The 27,878-nt window shown below is 27.4% G+C and overlaps 1 protein-coding gene across 2 annotated transcripts; it reads right to left on the bottom strand.

The window, feature by feature from the left end:
- Positions 1-266: 266 nt before the first annotated feature.
- LOC142321726 (calcium-independent phospholipase A2-gamma-like) lies at positions 267-27,661 on the bottom strand. 2 transcript variants are annotated; one of them, XM_075360040.1, is made up of 9 exons: positions 27,288-27,661; positions 21,992-22,520; positions 17,483-17,620; positions 16,745-16,899; positions 14,129-14,247; positions 11,743-11,951; positions 10,548-10,739; positions 6,963-7,173; positions 267-3,886 (listed from the first exon to the last, which is right to left on the bottom strand). In XM_075360040.1, exons 1-9 carry the CDS (start codon positions 27,341-27,343, stop codon positions 3,630-3,632), a joined length of 1,866 nt encoding a protein of 621 aa, XP_075216155.1. In that variant the 5' UTR covers positions 27,344-27,661; the 3' UTR covers positions 267-3,629. The 2 variants fall into 2 exon arrangements, with proteins under 2 accessions (XP_075216155.1, XP_075216157.1); XM_075360042.1 differs by lacking the exon at positions 27,288-27,661 and adding an exon at positions 26,556-26,698.
- Between the last annotated feature and the right edge of the window lie 217 nt (positions 27,662-27,878).

The following is a 27,878-nucleotide window of genomic DNA, read 5'->3' as shown; positions in this document are numbered from 1 at the left end:
ATCCTGAAAGCCACAGAGCAGGAATTGTAATGGGAGTGGTGTTGATGCATCACCTTAAAAGGAGAGTACTTCAAAATAAATAATGCAGTAATGAAAGAAAAGGTGTTAAGGGTGTAGATGGATAAGGTTATACGTGCAATAAAAATTTTATATAAAAAAAATATGATTTATTAAAGTATATGTGGCATATTAAAAATAACTAATTGTATTTTATTTACTATTTGAAGAAATAATGTGAGAAATAAGTAATAATAAATGCAACAAAATAAATGGTTATTTAAATTTATTAAAATATATAACAAAACAATAATTATAAATCCAAAATTAATAAATTGTATTAATATTAACATCATACAATATTATTATGTATAAAAAAAATTGTAACATTTGCATTATAATAGATAATAAAATATGATAAAATAAAAATAACCTAGTAATATATGTAAAAATGATAGATAAAATGGTATAAATATAAAAATAATACTATTACACTAGCTGTATTACAGTTACATGGAATTAATAATTATTAAAAATAAATTTGTATCTGAACTATATCACAGCATATGATACAAGCCTAACTAATAACACTGGATAACATATACACATTACTTTAATATATTTACTACTTTTCAACATGTATTAGTTATTCATGAATGTTAAACTAAATTTAAAGTAATTAAATAATAAAAATAAGAATCAAACATAATAAAAAAAATTGTTACATCTGCACTGAATTTAAAAATGGCAAAAAATTTAATTAAATTTAATGGCTAAAATAAGAACCTTCTGAATGAAAGACAGATAACACTACCACTCCACCAAGGAAGTTGATGAAAATACTATAAATATTTCAGTACAGTAGAGGTTATTAACTATGACTTGTATAAAATCTAAGATAATATATACACACATTTTTTAAAATAAAAGACAGTGTTTAAATAAATTAAGTCAATGATACACTTCAGAATTAATAAATATGTATGCAAGGACATTGTACTTTTTATTTAACTGGACTGCATAATGTAATAGAGATTAGAATATAATTTTTAACAGGTACAGTGGGATAAATTTATTTACATTAATCTCAAAATCAATAATTATGGTAAATTATTTAAAAAATAGTAAATGTTGCACACACATATATAGTTATATAAACATACAAGCAGGGAAAATACAATATATAGATAATCTGTATAAAATAGAAGTTAAAAAATAATTCAAAAAGGATTACAGAATATTATCAATAAATAATACATATAAGGTAAAATAAAAGCTACTTAATTACAGAATTAAAATATTTGTACTCATTTCCAGTAAAATAATACTGGCAATGTTGATTAATACCAACATTGTGTGTGTGTTGCAATGTTAATTACATTAACACTGCGTGTCCATGCCAGCTCATCCTTCTTTTGCATCTGACTGTGTATTGCCAGGTGATGAAAAAATTAAATAGTAGCTTATCAAAACAATGAAGTTTATAACTATGTAAAAATCTTATTTAAATATATTATTAAAACTGCCAAGATGTAGTAAGAAAAAATATAAATAATGCTCTTTTTTAGTTTTTAATGCTAAGAATTTTCAACTAAGGTAATTAAAATGATTTGCACATATTTACAAAAAAAAACAATTTTACAAAATAAAATTTAATTATCTTTTCCCAAAATAAAGAAGAAAGTAATTGCTATATTTGATGAAGGAAATATGCCTTATACTAAAATAAATTTATAGGACATTATTTAAATTATGTTTGTTGAAAACAAAAGAATGCTGAATAAATATTACTACCTATACATTTTCTCTCACTGCATCATAACTGTTATATACATAATAATTAACAATAAATATATTTTTTAAATATTCGTTTTTATTAGTACACATTATGGTGTTTTTTTTTCAATGACCTTCATATATAACATGGATCATAAATAACTGCATAATTATGCCTTGTTTATAGTTAAATATTTATTTTATTTATTCAAAATGTGTTATATGAAACTGATTTAATGGTAAATGTGCACATATGTTTATTTATGTGTTACTTTTAAAAAATCACAACAGTGGGCAGACAATTTGGTTATTAGTAACATTCAGATTTAATATATCTTAAGTCCTGATAAAGAAAACCACTGCTAGTAGAAGGAATGTATTAGAAACCTGGCAAAAACAAGTATAAAAGTAAGAGAATTTTCTAAAAATTGTCTGAAGTACATTAATGATCGAGAAGCTGGACTGTGGGAAGCAGGAAAGGTCCTGGTAAGTAGCTTTAAAAATATAATAAATGAGAAAAAACTGTTGAATTGAAAATATAAAAATTTGATGCAAGATAAAAAGTGCGACTGAAGAAGAAAATTACTCAAGAAGTCGAATAATGCTAGTTTGACAACTTTTAAGATAATAAAACCATGAAAAACATAATAGAGATATACAAATTTAGAAGATATTTAGATAAAAGGAAAAGAAAAACATACCTATTGAAATTATGCCTGATCAAGGTTTTAAGAAATGAAATTTGAAAAGAGCGGCATCAATAGACAGTTAAAAAAAAAAAATAAACTATGTTTTTGCAGGAAAGTATAGCCTAAAGTAATGGTGATAGCTAACAAATATAATCTAAAAGTTTATATTATCAACAGAAATTATGTAATAAAATCAAAAGTGAAATCTGAGAATATTTAATAAGGAAATGAAAATTTCAATATTTATTATATTAATATATAATATATAATCTAATTCTGAATAGTTAGGGAAAACATGAACTTCAAGTGTAGAGCTAAATTTTTAAAAAATACATTTTTATTAAAATGATACATTTAAAATAAATATCAAGTACTATTTTTTATAAAACATATATTGTATTTTTTGTAAAAATTTACATTTTTATTTAAAATGTAAATTTTTACAGTACTCAGAATTAATTATATATTCAAATTATAATAATTCTCATTATGCTGCTGTAATATAATAAATATTGCAGTTTTTGTTTCCTTTATGAAGAATAATTTTTTTTATATTAATTAATTACATTTTCCTTCAAAAATATCCTCAGATTTCTCTTTTGATTTTATTATATAATTTCTGTTGGTAATGTAAACTTTTAGATGATATTTGTTAACTATCACCATTCCTTTACGTTATACCTTCCTGCAAAAAAAGTAACAGTTTATTTTTTTTAACTGTAAATTGATGTTGCTCTTTTCAAATTCCATTTCTTAAATCTTGAACAGGCATAATTCAATAGAAATGATTAATCAAAACAAAAAGAATTATTTAAATTAATGTATCATAAACTATAAACTATTAATTTACAAAAAAGACACAATTTTAATAATATGCTTTCTTATTCCACTAAATAAATTATCTATCAACATTATACAACCATTATCAACAGAATATGAATTACAATAAATAAAATGTTAAACGAAACAATTATACAATATAATGCAATACAAATAATAGTTTAACAGTACAAATGGGATGTTGCATTATGAATTTACAGTCTGTAATCTATTTGTATAAGATTACATATTTCAATTATCAGGAAATATTTTACATCAATAATAAAAAAAAAAATAGTCGCATGCATATTTTACTTGTTATTTCTCATAAAAATAAGGGATATCAATTCATTTTATTCCTGCAAGTATGGAATACATTGATAGAGTATCTTGGCATTGCTGAGCTAGAGTACGTGGTCGCTTTAAAGCGGCAGCTGCTTCAACAAATTTTTCTTCATTTCTTCGATAATACATCTGAGTATCTGTTACGATACGATTTATCTTTTCAGTTCTATATTCATCCATAGAAACCATTTCAGACAAATAAGGATTGAAGCGAAAATAAACACTTTCAGGCAGCAGATCATTAAGCATTGTATGAACAGCTGTAAAAGAAAATTTAAAAAACTAATTGCATATTAAAAATATATAGTAACATTTAATCTTATGGATAAATGTAGATGGATTTTTGTAATACCTTATTTTTTTCTACATGTTCTAGAGTGATTGTGCTAAGCATTTAAATGTGGGAGTATCATTATACTTTCTGACTATCATACAAATTCAGATAATTATTTTCTATTTCAAAAAGTTTAGTCGTATAAAAAGTTCATAAAATAGTTATATTTTTTCTCTCTTTTTCTATTACTAAATTGTTTCAATTCAATACAGGTACACTGATACCTCCCCAACAGGATGGAAAAAAGATTGTTTACTTTTATCCCACACATCTAACCATGGTACATGGAGGACCAGGGATTATTCCGCATTATGCTTTGGAGCTGAGAAATCCAGTTTCAAGGCACCAGGAATCTACCCTCAACCCATCCTGTTTTGAAAAGTTATTTTGTAGTAGCACAAGTGATGACATGTCATGACACATTCTTGGCCTTTGCAGTCAGAACGTATTTGATATTAGTGCCTCCACCAAGAGCTACTAACCAGCCAATTTTGCCTTACTTTATGAATTTGTAGCAGCTAATGTTATTGTAAGTGCTAGAATTAATTGTGGGAACAGGGTCTGCAAGGAATGAAAAAGCATAATAATCACAGTCTACATTAAAAGTGTACAAACAACAGCATTGTACACCCCGTTAGCATTTGAAATAAGATGTGGAGGCGTTCTTCTCTTGACTCAAAGTTGATAGGGAATTGGACAGCAAGATCGAATGAAAAACTCTGTTCATAAACATGGGAGAAATTAATTAAAAAGTATTATAAGGCGTAACAGAATGGCTGGAATAGATCATGGTGGATTTCATAAAGAGGAGGCTTGAAAAATCTTTGTGAGAACATATAACTGGAAGAGGGTGAAAAGAAATGGAAGGATTTGTAGAAGAATAGTGTGTTGGAGAATTAGTGTGACTAGTGTCTCTTTCTAAGTAGTAGATTTCTCTTTGACGGCAAGAAAAACTATTAATTTATATATTTCTTTCATATACATTATATATATATATATATATATATATATAACAAAAGCAAACCAACTCACAATGCAATTGTAGTCAGTAGTAGCCAGTCAAGATGTGGACCCCACAACAGAAAGTTCAGTGTGTGCTTTGGTTACCAGAGTTTCAATCAGTTACGCATATTCAATTGAATATTGATCCTCCCTTAATCAAGTCTATTTGTCAGTGTGATATCACTAAAAAGAGACTGGAAACTGGTTTCATAAACTGGAAATATACAAAAGTTTCAGTTCATGATGAGAATGTGGATCATGTATGCAATTCATTCACTGTCAATCCAGGAAAGTCAATTAGGCGAGCTAGTTACGAACTGCAAATTCTTCATTCACTGTTCACGACATTGTTCATAGTTCATTGTTTTTTTTTACCTCCAGGTCCACAGTTATGTGTTGCTTCAGAGGATGAGATGAATGATTTTTAGTGTGTGAAAATGCCATGCCTGACCAGGATTCAAACCCAGGATCTCTGAATGAAAGGCTGAGATGCTACTATTCAAGCCACGAAGGCCGTCATTTATAGTTCATTTGCGAGCGTATAATTTTTAACTACTTCATACATTAAATCAAATGATCTCTGCCAAATATATCAGTTTGCTGCAGGTACATTGTTATTAAGTGATGAGGCAACCTTTCATATAGACAGGAAAGTTAACAGACACAATTGGCGAATTTGGGGTACTAAAAACTCCCATACAGTAATCAAAAATGAAAGAGACACACTGAGTCAATATCTGGTTAGGACTTCACAAAAACGGTATCAAAGGTCTATTTTTTTTCATGGAGCCCACCATGACAAGACACAAGTATTTTGACATACTTAAGAACTTTCCTGTTCCTCAGGTTCCTGCAAACTTCAGTTTCCAAGAAGATCGCGCTTCACCACCACACTTTCATCGAGATTTTATCATGTTCTTGAACAACACTTTCCCTGGATGTTGAATCAGATGAAAAGGTCTAACTGCATGGCTACCTAGATCTTCAGAAATATCACTACTTCAGACATTGCTTGGGGATTTATTAAAAGTTGTGTGTACCAAATAAAAATTTGGATGATTTAAACCTGACAATTGTTGAAGCTGTTGGTCCAATAACACGCCGTACATGCTCCTAAACACCTGGCAAGAGTTACATTATTATCTAGATGTCTGCTGAGCTACAAAAGGTGCAACTGAACTTGACTAACCTACATTAAAGCTTGATGAATTGTTGTGTTTATTAAAAAAAATATATTATTTACTGGTTCTCTTAATATAAGCTTGGATACATTTAGCCTAGACACCTCATATATTATTGTCATTAATTTTATTATGAATTATTTTCAGTTTAATATAATTATTAGTGAAAAACATTACTGAAATGCAATATGTATAAAAATAGATTATTGAAAATAAGGAAGAAATAACATATTTATGTTTTCTACATTTTATAAAAATTTACTATCCAGTCAAATTAAAATGAGTCAAACCATAAAATTACTCCAAAAAATTTTTAGAATGCTCATATTAAATGTACTAAAAAAAATCCATAATGAGTGGAGACAAAGGTTTTATGTAATGCTTACATAAAAGGATATATATACAAATTTGCTGCTGTATATTATTTGTTTTTTTATGGAAGTGATGCATGTAAAGAATTCAATATAAAAGCAGCAATAGTAAGAAAAATAATATCCCAATAGCTTTCACGAACAATGCCATTAAGCAATCCCAATTAGCCGAGGTATCTCCTGTAGGATTAAATATCACCTTCATTCTGGATTTTGAAGACTTCGCAAGCTGATGCAACAGCGTATTGGAGTAAGTCTTCAGTACAAAAGACAATCAGAAACCACCTTATTCCATAATTTATCTGTATTAGATACTTATTGTTTTTTTAAATGGCACATCACTTTTAATAGCGACGACTGGTGAAACATGTCGTCAGATCACCCATAACCATTTGCTTATGGCCCATAATATACACAAAAAAAGTAGTTTTGAAAATCAGAATCGTACCTTCAGTGTCTGTAGCACTATCTAATATTTTATCAAATATTTTCTTCCATGTAGAACTAGATGCTGTATCAGGAGAAGGTTCTGTTCCTCGAACTGGATCATGACGCCCAGTTCCAAATGAGACAACACATTGTATTGGACTATTTGGCCACAATTGCTTAGCTTCATGTATTGCAACTGCTGTAGGATTATTAACTAAGATGCCACCATCCTAAAAAAAAAAAAGGTAGAAACTAATTGTATTAAATGCTGAGAAACTATAAATTATTAATCTATTTACAGTACAAAATTTACATTAATTTTTTTTTTTTTTATAAACAGAGTGATACGTTTATATGATGGAGCGGTTGTACAAACCACATTTCAGAGCCAAAACATTTTGATATAAACAAACTTATTAAAAAGATTACAATAAAAAATAATTGTTTAATTAACATTAATAACAAACAGAAATAATTTATTTTGCTAAGAAAACCAGGAAAATGCATTAAAAATTTTCATAAAGAACCTTAAATATAACTGCTAGAAATTTTCCATAACAGCAAACAAAATGAATTTAAGAGATAAAAAAAAATGAATTAAAAAGTATTAAATGGCAGAAATAAAGATTACATAAAATTAAATACATTAGAAAAATATTACATTTGAATATAGAAAATACAAACAAATTTCAATTTGACAAACCATCACAGTGTTTGAGGGAGATGTTCTTGTAGATGGCATTACTCTTGTAAAGCAATACACAATCATTATTTTAGTATTTTTATTTTTATAATTTTATTATTCAATAACAGAATTATTTCAATTATAAGTGAGATTGTGGGATCTTGTGAAAGTACTTTCATGAAAAAGTAAGGTAAGATATGTCTTATCTTAATATTCCATATAGTAAAGAGCATGAATCTTGAAGTTTAGCACTGCGTCAACTGAACCTGCTTCAACTGAATTAATATTACATATTATCTAATATTAAACAATATAATTAATTCATTTTTAATTGATAATGTAGTTATATACCTTATAAAAAAAATCTTGTTTTTCAGTTACTATTATGCCAATCCAATGATGAATTAAATAAAGTGTAATTAACTGAAGCTATATAAATTGTTTTATAGATCTTTAGAAAAATAAAACAGTAAGCTACTGTACATTTTACACAAATTTAAATACACACAAACTTTATAAAAATAAAAATAAGCAACACTTTGGAAACTAAAGGAGATGAACATCATCATCCAAATTACTAAATTCTGAATTTCCGTGTGATCACTTTCACTACTATTAACATCTAAAGAAATTTGAAAATATTCTCTAGTGTTGTAAATTATGTGCTCTTGTCTGATGTATTCAACTCCATTTACTTGTACTTTTTTGCAATAAGTTTCCAATGTGTGATGCGTCCATTTTACAAAATTTATCTTCAGCAATCCATTGAACATGGTTAAAACCAGAAGTGACATTATCGGTTCCAACATACTGTTTTACTTCAGACCAAACCAATTCAATAGGGTTTAAGTCTGAGTGATACAGAGGTAGTTGTAACACTAGTCTGTTTTTTTTTTTTGGCACGTTCATCAAATATAAATACTTTGTATTTTTCTTTGTTCCTTTTAATTATCTCATATGGTTGAAGTTTCAGCATAGTAGATAAGAATGGAACGCAATAATTATGTAAGCAGTCCTGTATTTCTTGTATTGGATGTGGGTAATAATATTTCTTGCAGTGTTCTGTGATATGATGTGTTGTTTAAAATTATTACATAGTTTTCTGAAAGATTTTTCATTCAACTTGTTATTATTTTAAATAATTATTTGCATTCATAGAGTCATGGTAGTTGCCAGATGTTGCACTTGCTTTCAACATTAATATTGAGTTCAGAATAAGTCCCATTTCAACCCCAGCATATATAATAATCAATCTACTGCCTTTAGAAATTGGAGTTAGAAGTCCTCCCACTGAAGCATTTCTCATGAATTTATTGACGTATGATGTGACGAAATATATGTTTCATCAAGGAATACAATTAGCCTGTTTTCAGTTCTGAATTTTTTGACCACGTTTACATGTATTCATTTAATCCAAATGTCATGATATTCAAGAACAGATTTCATATTGTTTTCAATTTTTTCAATTTAAAACCCAATTGTTGTAGTACACTTCTTAGGCTTCTTTTGCTTCCTGAGAATGTGCAACTGTATTTTTCTTAGACAAGAATTTCATTTATGGTCATTTTCAACACGCACATGTTGAAATCATCTAGACTTGTTACCGGTTTGTCACGGATTTTATATTTTCTTGGGTATACTGAAAGAAATAGAAGCCTTTGATGGGTTTTCTTTTAATCTTTGTAATAACTCCTTTTTCTGTTTCCTTACTCTTTGAACTTGTAATCGTAATATTTTACACACCGCTGCTGCTCTTTCTTCACATTTTTGAATTGGAATAATATGCTTGTTGTCATTTCCCAACTTTCTAAATTTACTTGTTTCTTCTTTCATGAATTTGTATATATTACTGATGAACATCCAAACTTGCCGAATTAATCTTTCAGAGTTACGGTGGATTTATGTTTACTAATTTTGCTTGCAAACACAGATCAAATAAAAAATTGACCATACTATATACATACACTACTATACATTAAGTAAAGCAAAATGTGGCATTGGCGAAACACTCTCAACAGATGAACAAAAATGATTGAAGATTATTATTATGATACAAAGCTTTCAACTTCAATGTATGCTATAAATAGAATCAATATAATACTTGTTTTTATTTTTTATATGATAACTGCTGTAGATGTAATTGTAATTGTAAATGTAGAAATAATTCAGGATAATTTTATTTTATTGTAATTTATATTATAAAAAAATTATACTTAACATCGATTTGGGATAAAAATTTCTGTTAATGTAAATTGTAAAATGATTAAGACTGAATCATTAACAAATTTAGTTTTGCGTTTTGTAAACACTGATATGAGAAATGTTTGTAGCATCATTGATATACAGCATATTAGCTAACTGACTACTAGCTTCAGATTATTTAATAGAATATATATAATAATAATAATATATCCACCCAGAATAAAAGACTTTTGTTATATTAAATATAATTTCATTTTTTAATTTTCTAGAATTTGTCATTCGCAAAGCTCAAACTGTAACTAATTACAACGTTCTACTAAAAAAAATAATTCTTCTGATAAGACTTTTCAACAATAAAGCTATTTTAAAAAGTTAACTTTTTTTAACAATATGTTGAATAAAATGTTTATAAAAAGCTTACTTAAATACATTTTCAGTCATCTTTGTGATTCTCGATGATTAGTAGTGTTGTTTTAATGCTAGTGTCATTTGTAGTTATAACTGGTGGTTTTTTACAAGAAAGCAGACAAATGTGAAAAATATAGATGAAAAGTGTATGTGTATGCATGCTTGTGTGAGATTTGAATGCGTCTTTTGTTTAGCTTGAAAATAGTACACAGTTACAAGATTTAAATTTCAAACTGATATCACTGCTGATCCTCTTGGACAAGAACACAGAAAAAAAGTAAAAACTAGTGTTAAATATAATGAGCATACTTGATGCAGAAGAGCTCCTATCCTGAATTCCTCAAATATAGTCGGTGCAGCAGCAGAAGCTCGAACAGCTTCAAACATAGAATGATTTATGCTACCAAGGTACTGTGATTGGCGAGAATACGGTAATGAGTAGTTTCTGAAAATATAAGGAAGGACTCGAGCCTGATTAACTATAGTTGATATGACTGCCATCTGAAAGAAAATATTAGAAAATTTCAAAGAAACGTAAGAAAGTAACATGAAAATTAAATTATTAAAAACAAATAAAATAAATTGAGATTATCTTAAGTTAATAACAAATCAATTCGCTTTAAAAGAAATGTAGAAAAAAGTTCATGATTTTTTTTAAATTTACAATTACTCAACAAAAAAATTTTTAACACAGCAAGATGACATTCACAACAATTCCTCTCGAACAGTCATCAAACTTTATTCTTTTTTTATAGTAATCATCATTAAAGTTGGCAAAAAGTGTTTAAAATGAATAGCTCCAATTCAAATGATGCTAACAGCAATGAAACTATACAAGAGAAAAGCATTATATACATACTATCAAAAACTTAGAAAGAAAGTAACTTTTATAATAAACATCTGATTTTAATATAAATTAGCTAAATTGAATTTCACTATATTTATTTATAATTATCAAAAATGAGTTGAACGTTCATAATTAACAAAGATGTATCCAGTATGCTCAGGCAAAACCTTCTGATCTGCAGTTTGCACAGGTAGCTTAGTAATGACTTAGTAATAAAATTGCAATTAGCAATGAAATCTTTTCTTAATGATGGTGAGCTGTATTAAAAAATAGAATTTTCCAAATCTTCTGTTAATACATACCAGCAAATACTTCTTTCGGTATGACTAAAAAATTTTATCTTTTGGCAGAACTTTCTTCATGTACTACACAGGGGCAAAGTTATAAGTAAATGTTCAAAGGACTAGAAAAAAGATCTTCCACTGCCTACTCAAAATATGGGAATAAAATTTAGTAATAATAACTTTTATTGAATCTTCATACAATTCTCTTGAATAAAAGATTTTTAGTGATGTCATTAGCTTTTAGTGATGACATTATGATAAGGTTAAAACAGTACCTATATGGTTTTTTTTAAATAAATATAAAACCTCTTATATAAAATTTAACCATAAAATTTCATAACATGTAAATAAATTTTTAAAGTAAAATTCTTACTTTAGGGCAGTTTGGATCTCTAGTAGTCTCAATTAACTTAATATCACCCAAATATTGTTTTAAAAGGTCTTCCCATACAGTTGTATCATAATAAGCATGATTCCAAACTAATTTGCTGGTACCCCAGAAAGCACTTTGAGTAAAGACTTTTACACTCATTTCAGTATATATCCTCTGAACTTCTTCTAGTGTTTTGCCTTTTGGCGTACCTGAAATAATACATAATATCATCAGATTTCAGAATTATACCTAATACCAACAGACATTTAAGACATGTTTTACTGAAGTTCTACTCTCTATTTTGTTCATGATAACACAAATTCAAGATCATGATAATTATATGCAGCTCACAAAATATAAAGAAGAAAGAAAAACTACCAAAATTTTTCTGAATAATTTTGGCAACTACCTTCAGAGGTAGTTAATTAGCTCAATAATTAGCAATTAGCTCAAATATAACTTAAATAATGTTTAACTTTGTATTTGCTCAATACAGCATATGACATGATATTGGTAGTAATAATAATAATAATAGAATATTGAGATAAACACCTTTTCATAAAATAAATAAAAAATTCTCAAATGTTTTTCAACAGTAAGATTTTTAAAATAATTATGACTGTATATTATGTTCACGTATACACATGATTCATTTTGGTAAATAATCTAATTTTTGTAAATTAAATACAATAAAAATTTTTAAAAATGATAGGCTACTTTAAGAGAGCAAAAGTATTTCCTAGTAAATTAGATTATAGTATCAAAAAATAACGTAATTAATTTTATTGCAACTTAATTAATAGTTTTTTCAAATTAACAGTAAATAGAGTAATATTTATATAGTTGTAAGCCCAATCTAATGTATCAACTGCTGTAAGTCTGTAACACTCAAGAGATTATTCTTGGACATACTATGAGATAAGTATTACCAGCACAAATTGTCAAATAGATTGTGGTCAAGTAATCTGATAAAAATGTCTATCATTTTTGGGTCAGTAAGTATATTCTGCTAGGTCGTTAGTAAAATGAACTTATATGATATGAAACATATACCTGTATCAATTATTCAAAATAATTATGAAGATTACTATGAAGATATTTAAGATAAATTTTAACTTTACTCATAAGAAATTCTTTTAAAAAATAGTTCAAAATTGGTATTAAGAAAAAAAAATTTACATTAAAAAAAATTGTATTCTTATTTCACAATAACTATCATATTAATTTTTTTTTTTCAAAAATTTGTTGGCTTTGTTATGAGGGCATTCAATGTTACATAGGATAAATTATAAATTTATACTAAGATATTTTTAGATTAACAAAAAAAACTTCATGTTTACATTTTAGTCTTATTATTTCTTTTTTTAATAATATTAAAAAAAATGAAAAAATAACAGCCTGTGAAAAATTGTGGGTTCCAGGTATATGTAAATATTATAAAGTGTAAATGTGTATCAGACCTAAGACCAAATAAATCTGCAGGAAAAAATCGTACCTTACCATTTACAGATTTAATTTAAATGAAAGTAGATTTTTTTTTTATTTTAGACAGATTTTCAACAATATAGTTGAAACAGAAGTAAAAGGAGAAAGTATCAAATAATAGAATAGTACTGCATGATAAGGCATCAGATATTTACCAGTTTTTAGTTTAAATTTTCAGTGTTTCAATAAAAATTATTCTGTACTATGATTTCAATGTAAGTTTGTAGTTCCTACCTGAGTTGGAGTCATAACCAAGTCAGTGTATAATAATATTAAAAGGAAAAAATAATAAACATCTGCAATTTTTTAATGATGGCAATCATGCAGTACATTTTATACACATTTTTTTTTTGGTTCGAAGCTATGAATCTGAAAGGTATTGAATAGTTTTTAGTCAATAAAAGATATAAATAAATTATTGTATATTTAATCACCTTCAATATTAAATTTCAAATAGGGCCTAGTAATTTTTTTAGGAAGTTTAATAATTTCATGATATTTTAGCAGTACAAACTAAATAAACAAATACATGAAATAAATAAATAAAATATTCTGTCATTTTTTTTATGTCTCCAGACATTCTGTTTTCAGTCTGATAGATAACAATTATTTTATCTTTTTTAATGCTATATGCATATAATTATTATTAAACAAGCTTACAATATAACATTTTTCTATAATTATTAAATTTAACACTTCTGGCTTACTGATTAATTTATCTTACAATATTTAATGAATTTTAAGAATGCCTAATGCTTAATAATAAAGGTTTGGGAGATTGAAATTTTGTAAAAAATGTACGTTATCTCCAACCAGTAAGGTACAACTGATGTACCACATATGTGTATAATAAGCCATGTACTGTAATATAATAATTTATATAAATTAAGTTAATATTTACCTACACCGCAAGCTAAAATAGCACCAGTGCTTACTCCACAAATATAATCAAACATTTCATACACCCTTTTTCCAGTCAATTCTTCAAGTTTTTTTAACATTTCTAATACAACAATTCCCCTGAAAAAAAAAAAGAATTATTTCTATACATAAACAAATGTACACATTACTATTAACAAATAGAACTGGAATTAGATATGACTTTAAGGCTTTTTTGTACCTGCACAAAAATTTGAACTGCATAACTATTTTTCAAATTCTTGACAGTTTTTATTTAATAATTATCTCTACTAGAACTTATATGTTTATTTTTTCCATATCTTTCATAACGGTACATTAAGTTACTGAAAGTGCAGGAGAATTGGTAAAATGTAGATGATCTGAATATTGGTCTTTGTGCAATGTAAGTGCGCACTAGGAAAGGATTTTTTGAAAATCTGAGTTTAAAGGGTTAAACGAAGTAATAATTCAATTTACTATTTTTTTCTAATTTCTTGGTAACAGATGTAGATATCAACTTGATTTTTGGTGTGTGTAATCATCATATGAATATCTAAAAACAAATTTCTAGACTTTTTTAAATTCAGCCTTGAAGGAGTGAAGAAAGGCAAAAATTTTAAATGATGATTGCAAATTTTCCTCATTTCTGACTATATTAAATGAGATATCCACTCAAACAGCTTGCAAATACTCTTCAGATAAACATTTTCTGGTTTGAATTTTAATATTTTTAGGGGTAAAAAACATAAATTGTTTTTAACGTTTCTCTCAATTAATGCTTCCATTATTGAATCAATTTTTGTGACATGTGGTACACTGTGATTGTAATTTATGTTTGTAATTCTGATTACAAACATAATCAATTAGTGAAGCTTCAATGAGAAATATAAAATCAAATTAGTGGGTCCTGTACGACCAAACTGTTGCTCTAAAGAAATTACAATATACAGATAATTTTTATAAATTAAACAAGGTTTAAGTTTTATTTAACATTATTATTCCCACAAGCATGAGTTTAATGAACATAAGGAGCTCCAGGGAGCAGTGCCTTGACCAGCTACACATCCCCTGATCATGACGAGAAATGCAAGTAACCATATACTGTGGGCAAGGCCGTGAGAGATGCTAGTCAATGTCCAGCAAAAAATACTGAAGATAAACTGATGAAATTTGTATACACATTCTTCTTAGAGTGTAAGTGTACACAAAAAAAGGACTTTTTGAAATTCAGAGTTTTAAGGGTTAAAATGGATATTTTTGAATCTCATTTTGAGACCTTGCTATTTTTTTAATTTCTTGGTAATAAATGAAAATATGAAATTGATTTTTGGTGTGTGTCATGTTCATGTGAATATCTAAAAACAAATTTGTAGATTTTTTAAAATTCAAGCTTGAAAGAGGGTGGGTGAAGAAAGATCCATTTGCAGTCATTGTTTTGAACAATGACTGCAAATTTTCCCCATTTCTGACTATACTAAACAAGATATCCAGTATATTAGGGCTTTCAAATACTCTTCAGATAAAATCTAAAAACTATTTTTTGGTTTTTTGATTTTTTTAAGGGGTGCAATGTGTTCAGTCCAGTGGCTCAACCAATACAGACATTGCTACTGTTTCAGTATGTATGACGTGACTGGCTCACTTTCCTCCAGTTAATTGATTAAAAAATAAAAGAAAATTACTGCAATAGGAAACACAAGTATAACCATATAGAGCAAACAAAGCCGTGATGGAGATGCTAGTATGTATGTATATATGTATATATATATATATACAAATTCATTTTTGCCACAGTCATATTCAACCCTTGATGATTTCAATTCCTTGGCATTTTCCTGGCAGGTTTTACAGTGATTTGCTTGCCTTCTCAATGTGGTTAATTGAAACCCAACCACCAAAGAACACTGGTATCAACAGCTTAGTATTCAAATCCATATAAAAGCAACTCCCATTACAACGATTCAAACTTTAGAATTCTCAACTGTGAAAATCAGCTGATTTTGTGATGGCGACTTTAACCACTAGACTAACCCGGCAGAGGGTTGTGTGTGTGATGTAAGTTGAAGTCTTGATTTTAATTGATTTTCATTATTATATTCTTGAATGATTAACCTAATACCCTGATTAACAATGGCTACAACATTATTTGAAAAAAGCAATACCTTACTCTTTACCTCCTGCGATTGTAATTTACACTCTGAAGTGAGATGAGAATAAGTTTAAGTGGTATGTTTGTGCTTCTTAATTCAAAATAACTTTACTTATATTCATGAAATAGATATTAAATTACTTGGCTTAATCACATAAATTATTCAGTACATGACAATTTGAAGAAAATAAAATGCTGTATGGTGTAAATCATTTTCTACAAAATAAAGGACAAAAATTTGTTAAAATTTAAAAGGAGGGATATCAAATAAATAATCTGAAAGAGGGTTAAGTACATTCTAGAGTTTGGTAAAAACATTCTTTGAAATAATAAAAGAAAAAAATAATCAAGTAAATTTGGAATTCAATCATTAAAAGGAGTGTAAATAACAAATATTTAGGAGTTAGTAGTTCAAGTAATAAATTAAAGGAAAAAGTTAATAAGAAAATTAATCAAAATTATAATTACCTCATTCCACCACCGTCAATAGACAGAATTCGGACACCACGACCAGGTAAAGGATCAACATGACCAAGTCGAGCAAATACTTCACGAAGTAATCTTTGAACTGGTTCATGTTCAGTTGAATGACGTATCCTCAAGAGAATTCTTAAAGCCCCATCCTACACAACAAAATTGGTTAATAAATCACCAAATAAAAAAAAGTACGTTTATTTACAATTGTCATTAAATTAGAGTAAAATAATACATAAAATATAAATAACATATATAAAATAATATATAAATTATAATAAAATGAATGCAATGGAAAACAAAATTTTAACAAAAATGAAAAGTTGTAGATAATGAAACTATCCACTGGGTGGCCACAAACTCCTTGAAATTATGTCAAATAACTTTGCCAAATATAGGATAAAAGAAAAGAACAGTAAGATACCCTTTTTTTCTTCTTAACTTTAGATTTAAGAAGACAATTGATTCGTTAGCAACTTTTATGACAAGGAAAGAATATTTTGTGCCTTTCCAGTTTGTTGAAAATATTTCAGGACAGCTTGAATAAAATATCTCACACACTTTAGAAAATGTTAGAATGTGATTTCATTTACAATTTACTTATTTTTCATTTATATCAAATTAGCTAAAACTCCCTGTTTTAAATTATTCTTTGCTTTGCTGATCAGATTTTTTGTATTATTTTATGTAATAACCACATCCAATTATCTTACATCTGATTAATTAGCTTACCTTAACAAGATAGCCTTTAGATTCAGGAAACTGATTCAAATGAAGTATTAATTCATTTAGCCTTTGTAATTTCACATCTTCACTTTCTGCTGTAGCTAACAAAGAAAGTACATGTCGTGAACGTGATTCAATGCAAGCCTAAAATTATAAAAAAAAATTAATAACAAAATATAAGTAACACTATAAAGACTGTTTGCCAGTATAATACTGTCTGATCTACAAACTAACCCGACCGGTTAACAGGTCAATTCTCTATAATAATATTTAAAAAAATAGAAGAAAAGAATTACAGAGTTTTTTACTTTATTTCTTAAGTTTCTGTTGTAATAAAGAAAGGTTTTCATAAAAGTCACACTATACAAAATAATAGTGAGGTTGTCACTAATACTTCAATAACTCTCTATTGCATTGTATTGACTGACAGTCTGCTTATTCTCACATATTTCATGTAAAATAATAAACACAACATTTATGTAAACAATTTACAATCATTTTAATAGAATTTAAAAAATATATTACCAGAAATCAATTTAACTTCCTTATTAAAAGTGGTTTGAAGCATAGGGTGAGCATTATCTGCCCTCTTCTACTTTATTTGCCTAACACTTCTTACAAAATGTTATCTGTCTGTAAACATTTTACATAAATTATTGTCAAGTTTATAAACCATTATTCGGCTACTTATTTAATCTTATAAGCCAATTTTTTTTTAGAATAAGACACAGCTGATGTTTTCTCTTTCTTTCTCTCTTTTACACATATACACAAACACTTTTAGAAGAATCTGTTTATGTTGGTTGTATTTCTGATCCGATTCTATTTAGGATGATATGTTTTGAGAAGCTATGTAATCAGAAGTACAAAAAGCACAAGTTAGCAAGGTTAGAAGGTCGAAATCCTTCACAAGAATGACTTTTTAATAAATTTATACAAATTAATTATCCCAAAACATAACAACATTAAAAATTCATAAACATACATATGATTATGAATTTTTAATGTTGTACATTATTATGTAATAAAGCAGGTGTATTTAAAAAAGTAAATAATTGGGTATGAAATCATATGACCTGAAGAATGTAAGCGTATTACAGCTGTAGTTACATAGTCCATATGACCTGTGATAAGAAAAGACACAGTCATAAAAATCAATTATTTTTTATTAAAAACAAGTTTACTACAAAGCATTATATAATAAATAATGTTCATTGTAGGATAAACTATTTGAAAAATAATATCATTAAAATTATCCATTAAATAGTATAATAATTACGGAAAGGATATCTGTGAATCCATTTTCTGTTTACTTATTAAGGTCCTACTTATAAAGAAATTTTGTTTTGCTAATCTTTTTATATGCGTTCAAAATTTACTATTTGCTCTCAAATTTAATAATGAAAATTTTTCATTGAACTGCACATTAGTATTACATTGTCATGTTGAATTGTGTTTCAATAAATAAGCTCAATTAATAATAACAAACAGCAGTGTTTATACACTCTTGTTGAATTTTCTTTATTATTTATAATTCAATTCCATTATTTAGAATTTTAATTCTTTATATAGATTAAAAATGTAAGCTTCTACAAGATTTTGGGTACTTTTCAAGAAGACGCCCGCAACTGATCTGTAGTAAATCAGTTGTCGTAGTACTTAGTTGTTAGATGGCGCCACTAAAAGGAGAAAATAAATAGTAATATTTTTTTTTCTTTTTAAATACATACATTGTACTGTAATATCATTAAAATAATACAATGATATTGTAATAATAAAATAGTAAAATAAAGTACAATAATTTACTGTATTACTTAACAAGAACCTAACCTGTATTTCTGCATTAAATGAGTCTCAATTTACACGATTTCATTATATGCAGAAGTTTTCCAGAATTTAACACGTGCGTAAATTGAAGGTGCATGTATAATAAATTTATATAAATAACTAAAAATATATATATATTTTTTTTTAATCGCAAGGTTAGCGAGTGATGCAAGCATAAGTTAAGTTTGGTTAGATTATATTTATAATTACATTTGTTTATTAAATAAATTTATTACATAAAGTTAGATTATAATTTTAATTTATTTATTTTCTCCTTTCAGCGACGCCATCTAACTGATTAACTACAGATCGGCTGCAATCATCTTCTTGAAAAGTACCAAATTTTGTTCTAAATATAAAGAGAAAACTGTCAGCTATTAACCTTTGAAAGTGATGGGAGATATTAGTCAGTTTATAGCATTAGGCTTATCTTTAAATGGTAGTATCTTGAGTATTATATGGATGCACATGCCTTTTAGAAAATTCAATAAAATTATTATTAATTTTAACTGTTTATTTTAATTTATATTTTTAACGGCATAAATGTTTGATATATTGAAGTTTAATAGACTTTAAACCATTTTAAAATAAAAATAAATTTGCTAAAGTGCAACTTGGACATTTTTAAAAATTAGTTATGAAATGTATGACAATGTATTTTAATTTCTCCAAATTACAAATTGTTTTCAAAAGAATTCAAAATACTCTGGCGTAATTATGAAATATGGCATTTCAGTTTTTGTTGTTTGTACATTCACTAGTAATTTTGAAAAAAAAAATCAAAATATAAAATGTTAGTTAAAAATTGCATCTATAACAACAAATTGTTTAACCCGGATTTGGTCAACCTTATTTTAGCCCTGCAAGCAGTTAACTGTATAGGAGAAATCTAACACTTCTTAAGCCATTGTTATTTGCCTTATAACGTCACTTTTAATTGGCAAATGAACTAGTTATTAATTTTTCTTTGTTTGAAAGTTTCTTCACTACAGTTTACATAATCTTGTATTTTTAATAATAAAATTAAAAATGGATTTGTTTTTTATATTGAGTTTTTTATGATTATGTATTTTAATTACCAAAGCTACCCTTTTATACTCTTCTACACTCGTTTCAAGTGCACTTCTCATCAAATCTAATGGCTTTTATTAGCTGGTGAAATCTTCTTTCAGGCATCACAGCTCTAAAATACTCTGGTGCTGTACTGTCATTTTTCCGCATTTTGGCAATGTTCAAATGGTTAGCTTTCTTTACACCTAACATGTACAGGACTCCAAAAAAGTTATGCTTTCCTTAAAACTTGTAGGTTGGCAATCTAAAATTCCATAAGATTAGTTAGCTCTCATTTCTATGAGTTGCTCATTTGTAAATTGGACCATCTTACTAATAGTTTGGTCGGGAAAAAGATATTTTCAAACAATCAAAAATCTGTGTACAATCTTTGGCAAGAGGTTTTACTTGGGGGAGTTTTGTAAGAATATTTTATTTTGGTATTTTTTTAGTAGAAACTGATTTATGCATTTGCCATTTAGTAATTCCATACTTTCCAATGTACTGCAGTCCAGATTGCACTGATGTTTTTATACAAAAAGCAGTCACTACTAGTGAAGAAAAACAAATGCCTGCTGTGTCATTATTTTTTTGTTCATCCTTACTGTTTGACTGTTCTGTACCCGAGTTATAACTTGAATGTTCAGATAAAGAATCACTTCCATTACAGTTTTATTTTCAAGCAGTAAAACATTTCTGATTCCATAATCCAATACAAAATCTCTTCTTCATAAAGTTTTCTTGCCACAATAAATTTTATTAACTTCACTGATACAAGCAGTTATACAAAACACAAATAAAGATTCAACACTAAATAAATTATAAAAAATAAATAATTAAAAATAAAAAACACCTCAAAAAATAGGAACTCAGTCAACCATGTATAATAACTCTAACAGTAGGAGTGACGTGATTGGTCAACTGTGTAGATTGCTACTAACTATACTGAGGTAGTGCACCTCTGTGTTGCCTAACATTAACGCCCACTTATGAATCATTGTGCAAATATGAAGACAATTAGTCAGAAATAATCATTTACGCATAACTGGTGTTTGAGGTTTGTCAGACGTGAAATAAAAAAGTCTTCTTCAGAGTAAATTTTTTCTCTAACAAGTTGACTGATCGCAGGTTAACCTTACTCCCAAACGCGTGACAGTAAAAGAAAATGACAATGCTTAAGATATCTTCATAAACAGCAGAGTAATTTACCATAAGTTTTTAAAAGCTTAATTTTTAGGTTTTTAAATTTTTAAAACTTGAATATGTTAATCTTTATAGAAAAAAATTGTATAATGGTTACTAAAAAAGTGAAAAAAAATCTTACATAAAGCATGTAAAAGATACATTTACATACAAGAGTAAGTCAATTATTATCCGCAATGTAATTATAAATTTTATTGTAATACAAATAGGAAACTTACATGTACATCATTTTTTAACATAGTCCCCCCCCCCCCCCCACGAAAATGGAACAAACCTAGCAGCATCAAGCCTGCACAGACATAGATAATAACTGACTTACCCTCATAGAAATAAATTTAAATAGCATGACAATTGCGTCTATTATATCAGTAAATAGTCATACAAAATGAAGATTAACTGTATTTAATATTAAAAGAATAACAAAAGAATACAAACCTTTGTGGCAATATGACCCTGGTTCTTCCAGTTTACTGTAATATCATCTGGTGAAGCTTCTGATAAAGTTCTACTAGTAAGTTTCTGTTTTATCCCTTCAATTACTTGAAAGCCGTAACTTTTAGCGTCTTGTCTTTTAGCACGTATAGGTTGATACTCAACAGACTGTGACTGAATAGTGTCTGCATTTATAGCATTTAATTCATTTGGTGGGATATTTTTATCAGAACTGTTAACTGCAGATGATCTAGTAATAACACCAGAAGTTTTTTTATGTCTTTTTTGAGAATGCAGAGAATGAGATATACCAGTTATATGAGGAAACTTCTGTAATAAATTAATCCATTCCTTACTTAAAATATACATTGTTGTTTGATCAGGTCGACTCTTCATCAACAATTCACGTAATTGGTTTATAATTTTCCATTGATTTAATGACATTTTTTTAAACTGTGATCCAATATTCATCTTTTCATTTTCATTAAACTGTTGAGATGATTGTGGATTAAGTTTCTTTGCACCAAAATGCCTGGAATAAATACTTTAGTATTATAAGTTAATTAATAGTAAGTAAAATAGTATAAAATAAAACCACAAAATGTCAATATGTGGTTTAATTTGTTTCTAATAAATATTCTACAAAAGAACAATTTAAGTTGCTTTCATTAATTTCATGCTACTTGAATTAATCGTTTAACTACAAAGTGAAAGCACCTCATGTTTATATAATGATTTTTTTTTTAAAAAAAGAAGAGATTTCTTATTTTTTAAATTACATTGGGAACAAAAAAGAATTTTTTTGTCTCTGGAAGAAAAATATGCGATTCTAATACTATTGTTTCTCCTGCAATCAAATATGATATCGGTTTTTCCCCATCATGCAGCGTTTCTAAGAGACAGGCATTTACAACTTTAAACATTTGAATACTTTCTGCAATCTTAACTACACAATATTCAAACATTTGACTTGCCTAGAGAGTTAGACATGATAATTTTCTGCTATATTTCACCTGTGGAGCATCCTTCTTGATGGTCCAACAATAATCGGCCAGCATATTAGGATTTCATTTGCTTTGACACTTCTTTTCCATAGCTGAAATCTCCTTATCCATAGCTGAAGTGTTCCCCATGCTCATTGCACTATAATTTTCCGGGATGAAATCTAGGTGTGAGTGCAGGAAGTGGACTTTTAAGGACATATTACAACCCAAATTTTCATAAGATCGTTGATAATATCAAAGTAATTTTCCACCTTTCGGTTTCGCAAAAAACTCTAACTTTTTGTATGCTTGCCAGGCTGCTTTCTCCAGTGGATTCAATAGTTCCTCAAACCTATCATGCATTAGTGATCATATTTGTGAACCCACAAATATTCCTTCTTTAATTTTTGCATCACTCATTTTAGGAAACTGCTGTTAAGTACATGAAACCAGGAGTATTGTCCACGGCCTTGATAAATTCTTCATTAATCCTTGTTTGATACGTAACAGAAATAGATACAAATTTTTAGTATTATACAATGGGTCATGTTTCACATTTTTCTGTTCAGAATTGAGTGATTCGCATTTAGGCCATTCTTTTCTAATGAAATTGTTTTTACTGCCCCTACTATACCATTCACACAAAAAACAACAGTACTTTGTGTAACCAAGCTGCAGACCAAAAATAAGTGCAATTACCTACAAATCACCACAAATATTCCATTAATACAGGGAATACTGAAGCTTTTCCAATATAAATTAAAATTTTTCATATGTTTCTTTCATACTAGCAGAGTGAGCAACAAGTACTGATAGGAATTATTGCCAGAAGCTCAGCTTTTAAACTAACTTTAGAGGACTCAATGAAAAAGCATCATTCTGTTGGGTTATGTTCATTACAAATTGTCTTCTCCATAAGAGAAGAAATTTCATTACAAAACACTAAGTCATTTTTTTTTCTTCAGAAAAATAGGTTTTAAATTTAGAATGACGATTACAATAAGTACATATCTTTGTATTCTTTTGAAGAAAATTTCATCCTTTTAGCCAGGAAGTTAGCATTTCAGACTGTTTTTTGGATAACTTTAAATCTTGTATGAGATCGTTAAGATTTTCTTGAGTCAGTAAATGGGGCTCAGATGAACTGTTTTGTTCAAATCAATTCATCTGGAAAGTTTTGAAAAATAGTAAACTGATGAAAAATTTAATTAATAACAAGTGAAAAAATTGCAACAAATTTATAAGTAAAAAAGTGATAAAGTAAACAAGATTTATATGTTTTTCTACATCTTTATACTAGTATTTCATATAAAGTATTTTATTTTCAAAATATCTTTGCTTATTCCTGTATATCATAAAATCAAAAGAAAATAGGATATTAGCAACAGAAAAAATTTACATAAGAATAATTTGGTACCATGCTTCTCTCTCTACTAGCTACTAGTTTCATTATGTAATTTAAAATTTAATTATAATTATTTGTCAATCTTCCTGAACATAAAGGAAATATTACTTACCACCAATTAAGGAGGTTTTAAGGTGGTGGGGGGAAATGGAATTCATATCCTAGTTGTAATCAGTTCTTGACCACAATCAGAATTACAGTTTTATGAATATATTTAACAATTTTGTTAAACAAAATTAATAAGTACAAAACCAATAAATGGAATTTGGAAGAAGCCAATGTGTGATAATGCATATTAGTAAATAAAATTGGATAATGTATCAACAAAAATAAAAACCTGCATCTGTCATCGCAATAACATTTGTTACATATTACTCATTATTTCAAACAAGAACTCCTTTTCTAAAATAATCTCTGGGTAAATAAATGGTAACTGCAAACATATTTGTAGAAATTTGTGACCAAGTCTGTATTTGTATTTTTAACTTTGTATTTTTCCTCACATTAAAAAATTAATTTCTCAAGAAAATACAAGTAATAAGCCTATTATCTCGATTTACTAAAAAATAAAATTATCAAGTTAAACATAATTTTTTTTTTCAATTAAGAAAAAATTGAAAACGTACTAGATATTTATTAAACCACACTAAACATTATCTTCTTTAGGGGCATAAAATTCAGTAATCTGGGTAATATTCATTAGAAAAATGATCATGTTTTCTTAAGTGGTAATTCCAACAATATAACTGAGTTTCTTGTGGTATTCAGTTCACATGGGTACTATTATTGTATAGGTGTGTTTTTTTTAAAGTAGAAAACATAGTAAATAGTTATGAAATGTACATTTCAAAAACATTATATATACATTACAGCTGAAAGGAGTGTGAAATGGCAGTTAACACAAAATGGAATAGGTGAAGGGTAACTGTTGCTACTATTGTATTTTTTTTAAATATCTGTATTACTGTCCTACTATCTGCTAAAAACCCAATACTACTTTATGATAGCCCTGAATGTTATAATAAAGAATGCCAAAGACTATAAATCAGGAGTAAGGTGGGATGATGGAATAACTATATGTACTCTATAATTTAGAAATAAGTACACTATTAAACAGTGAAAGAGTTATACAAATTGGTTCTTTAGCTCCTTTGTTTGCTCTGGACAAACAAACTTCAATTTTTTTTTATATAACAATGCAAATTCACAAAGCAAAAGTTAAAATAATATTTTTTTTAATTTTTGTCCAACAAAATTACAGTTCAATATAATAAACACAAAGCAACTACATGTAAAAAACAAAAAAATACAGTAAGGTATATAGTTGTAATTGTCACAATATACAATTTCTCTTTTAAAATAGTGAAACAATTATAGTATGTTATTTTAATTGCAACAGAATAAATGCATAGTCTTTGATAAAAACTTTTGTTATAAGCATTAATATATATCAATTGCATTCATTCATAACTGTTATTTTATTTTTGGGAAGAGCTATTAATGAAACATCAGTGAAACCACTATTAAGAAATAAAGCAATAATTTGATAGTAAGGGCTGCTTTTCTATATAGTCATGATAAGATGGAAGGCCTTAAAAAATAACCTTAAAAACAACTAGGATATAAGCCTAAGGAATTTTTCAAATGCTACACACTTTAAAAAGTTCTAAGAAAATCATAGTATTACAAAAATACCAATTAATAATGCTGCAAAACATTACTGTACAACAAATTCTAAGGTTAGGTAAACCTGACAATTGAATAAAATTTACTAAAAAATTTATAATTGATGTTAACATATTTAAAACAATTGAATAAAAAAATATGGGGTCTATTAACAGGTATATAAATACAATCACCAGATAGATATGATTGGCCAATAAACACGAAAATTCACCTTTACTGTCACAATTTAATCGGTATTATATAGCGAGTCAACTATTTTTTAATAAAGGATTCAAGCGGTTAAAAATAAGCAATATCATCTTTAATTATTCATAGTAATATAATTGAATATTTTTAAGTTACTACTGCATAGGTTCTAATAATTTTTAATATGACAGAATTAATAAACAAGTTACGATTTATCGTTTCTTAAAATAATTTTTAACTTGCAAAATGTATAACACCATCCGTAGTTCAGATAAAGAAATGTAACATAAAACGCATTTATACTTACAGATCATTTCGTGCTCAAGATGTATAGTATATAACTTAAGTGTTTAAAATATCCTGTCAACAAACCTAACATCCGATGTGGCAAGTCAACTGGTCCAGAAAATTCTAGGTTAAAGTCTGAACAAAGTTTGGTTTCCTATTGGTTGAATATAAACAGCTGTTGGCGACGTAATATGGCGTGAGTTTAGCAAACTTATTTTTAAGTATTACAAAGGAATAAAAATACGTTTTCGGATTAGATTTAGCGAAGTAGTCAATCAAACTATATATGTATATAGGTAGTTTAAGTATAACTAATTATTGATCAATTAAACATTTTATACATTTAGCTATGATACTGATTGAACATTTTAAACAAAATAATGCCAATAAACTAAAAGTTTTACCTTAATACAAGTTGCAAGCTCTTTGTATTTACATATTTATTTCGTAATTATAATTACTTAAATAAAAATCGACCTGAAACATCTTTACAATAAATTAATTTTTACTCAATTTTTTAAATTACTCCTATTTTATCACACAGTTGTAGTTAATGAAAAAGAAATATGAATATTTCCTTTCCATGAACAGTGAGCAATTAATTTATCACGATAAAAACTTTAACTAGCAGTTTTTTGAATTAAAGAAAAGCATGAATACAACATTTTGTCTTGCCTTAATCTCTTGGTCTCAAAAACACATTTTTTGAATAATTCTATTTAATATACTATAGTAATAAAAACAAACATACCTTCGGCCAGCAATGCAAGCACACCGACATCTTGTCAGATTTTTACTTAATGACATTACTACACAATATTCCACTAAATAATATGCAAATATTTGGTAAATAAAAAGTTTAAATATTACAATGAAAAACCTTTCACTTAGAATACTATATTGCGATTGCAATTAATTTAAATAATGTGATTGATGTTATTCCTTAAAACTTATATTTTGTACTACTGCATTGTTTTTTATTCACTTCTTTTATATATCTGAATAGAACTTGTAAACAAAAATTTGTTTGCTATCGTCATTTATTGTTGTTGAATATCAGAAAAAAAACATCAACAACCTAACAACGTAGCATTAATGAGTAACTGTTTTGTTGTGTTCATAACTACTAGTTGAAGGCCACAGATACAAAGTGGTAGGGATGAGATGTTGTGTAGAAAGTTACTGAGTTCTACAGCATATGTAAGCCCTGAAACGGTATTTAAGGAATAAAACACGTCACTAAAAACTGTTTAAAGATATCTTTAATGATTATTGCCAAGACTTGCAGTTCGTTTATTCCGGTATTTCAGTTGATGTCAACGACTTGTCTGAATGTCTGCGT

Source organism: Lycorma delicatula, chromosome 3, assembly GCF_047948215.1.
Source record: "Lycorma delicatula isolate Av1 chromosome 3, ASM4794821v1, whole genome shotgun sequence".
Lineage (NCBI taxonomy): Eukaryota > Metazoa > Arthropoda > Insecta > Hemiptera > Fulgoridae > Lycorma > Lycorma delicatula.
This window is presented reverse-complemented; position numbering and strand designations above follow the sequence as displayed.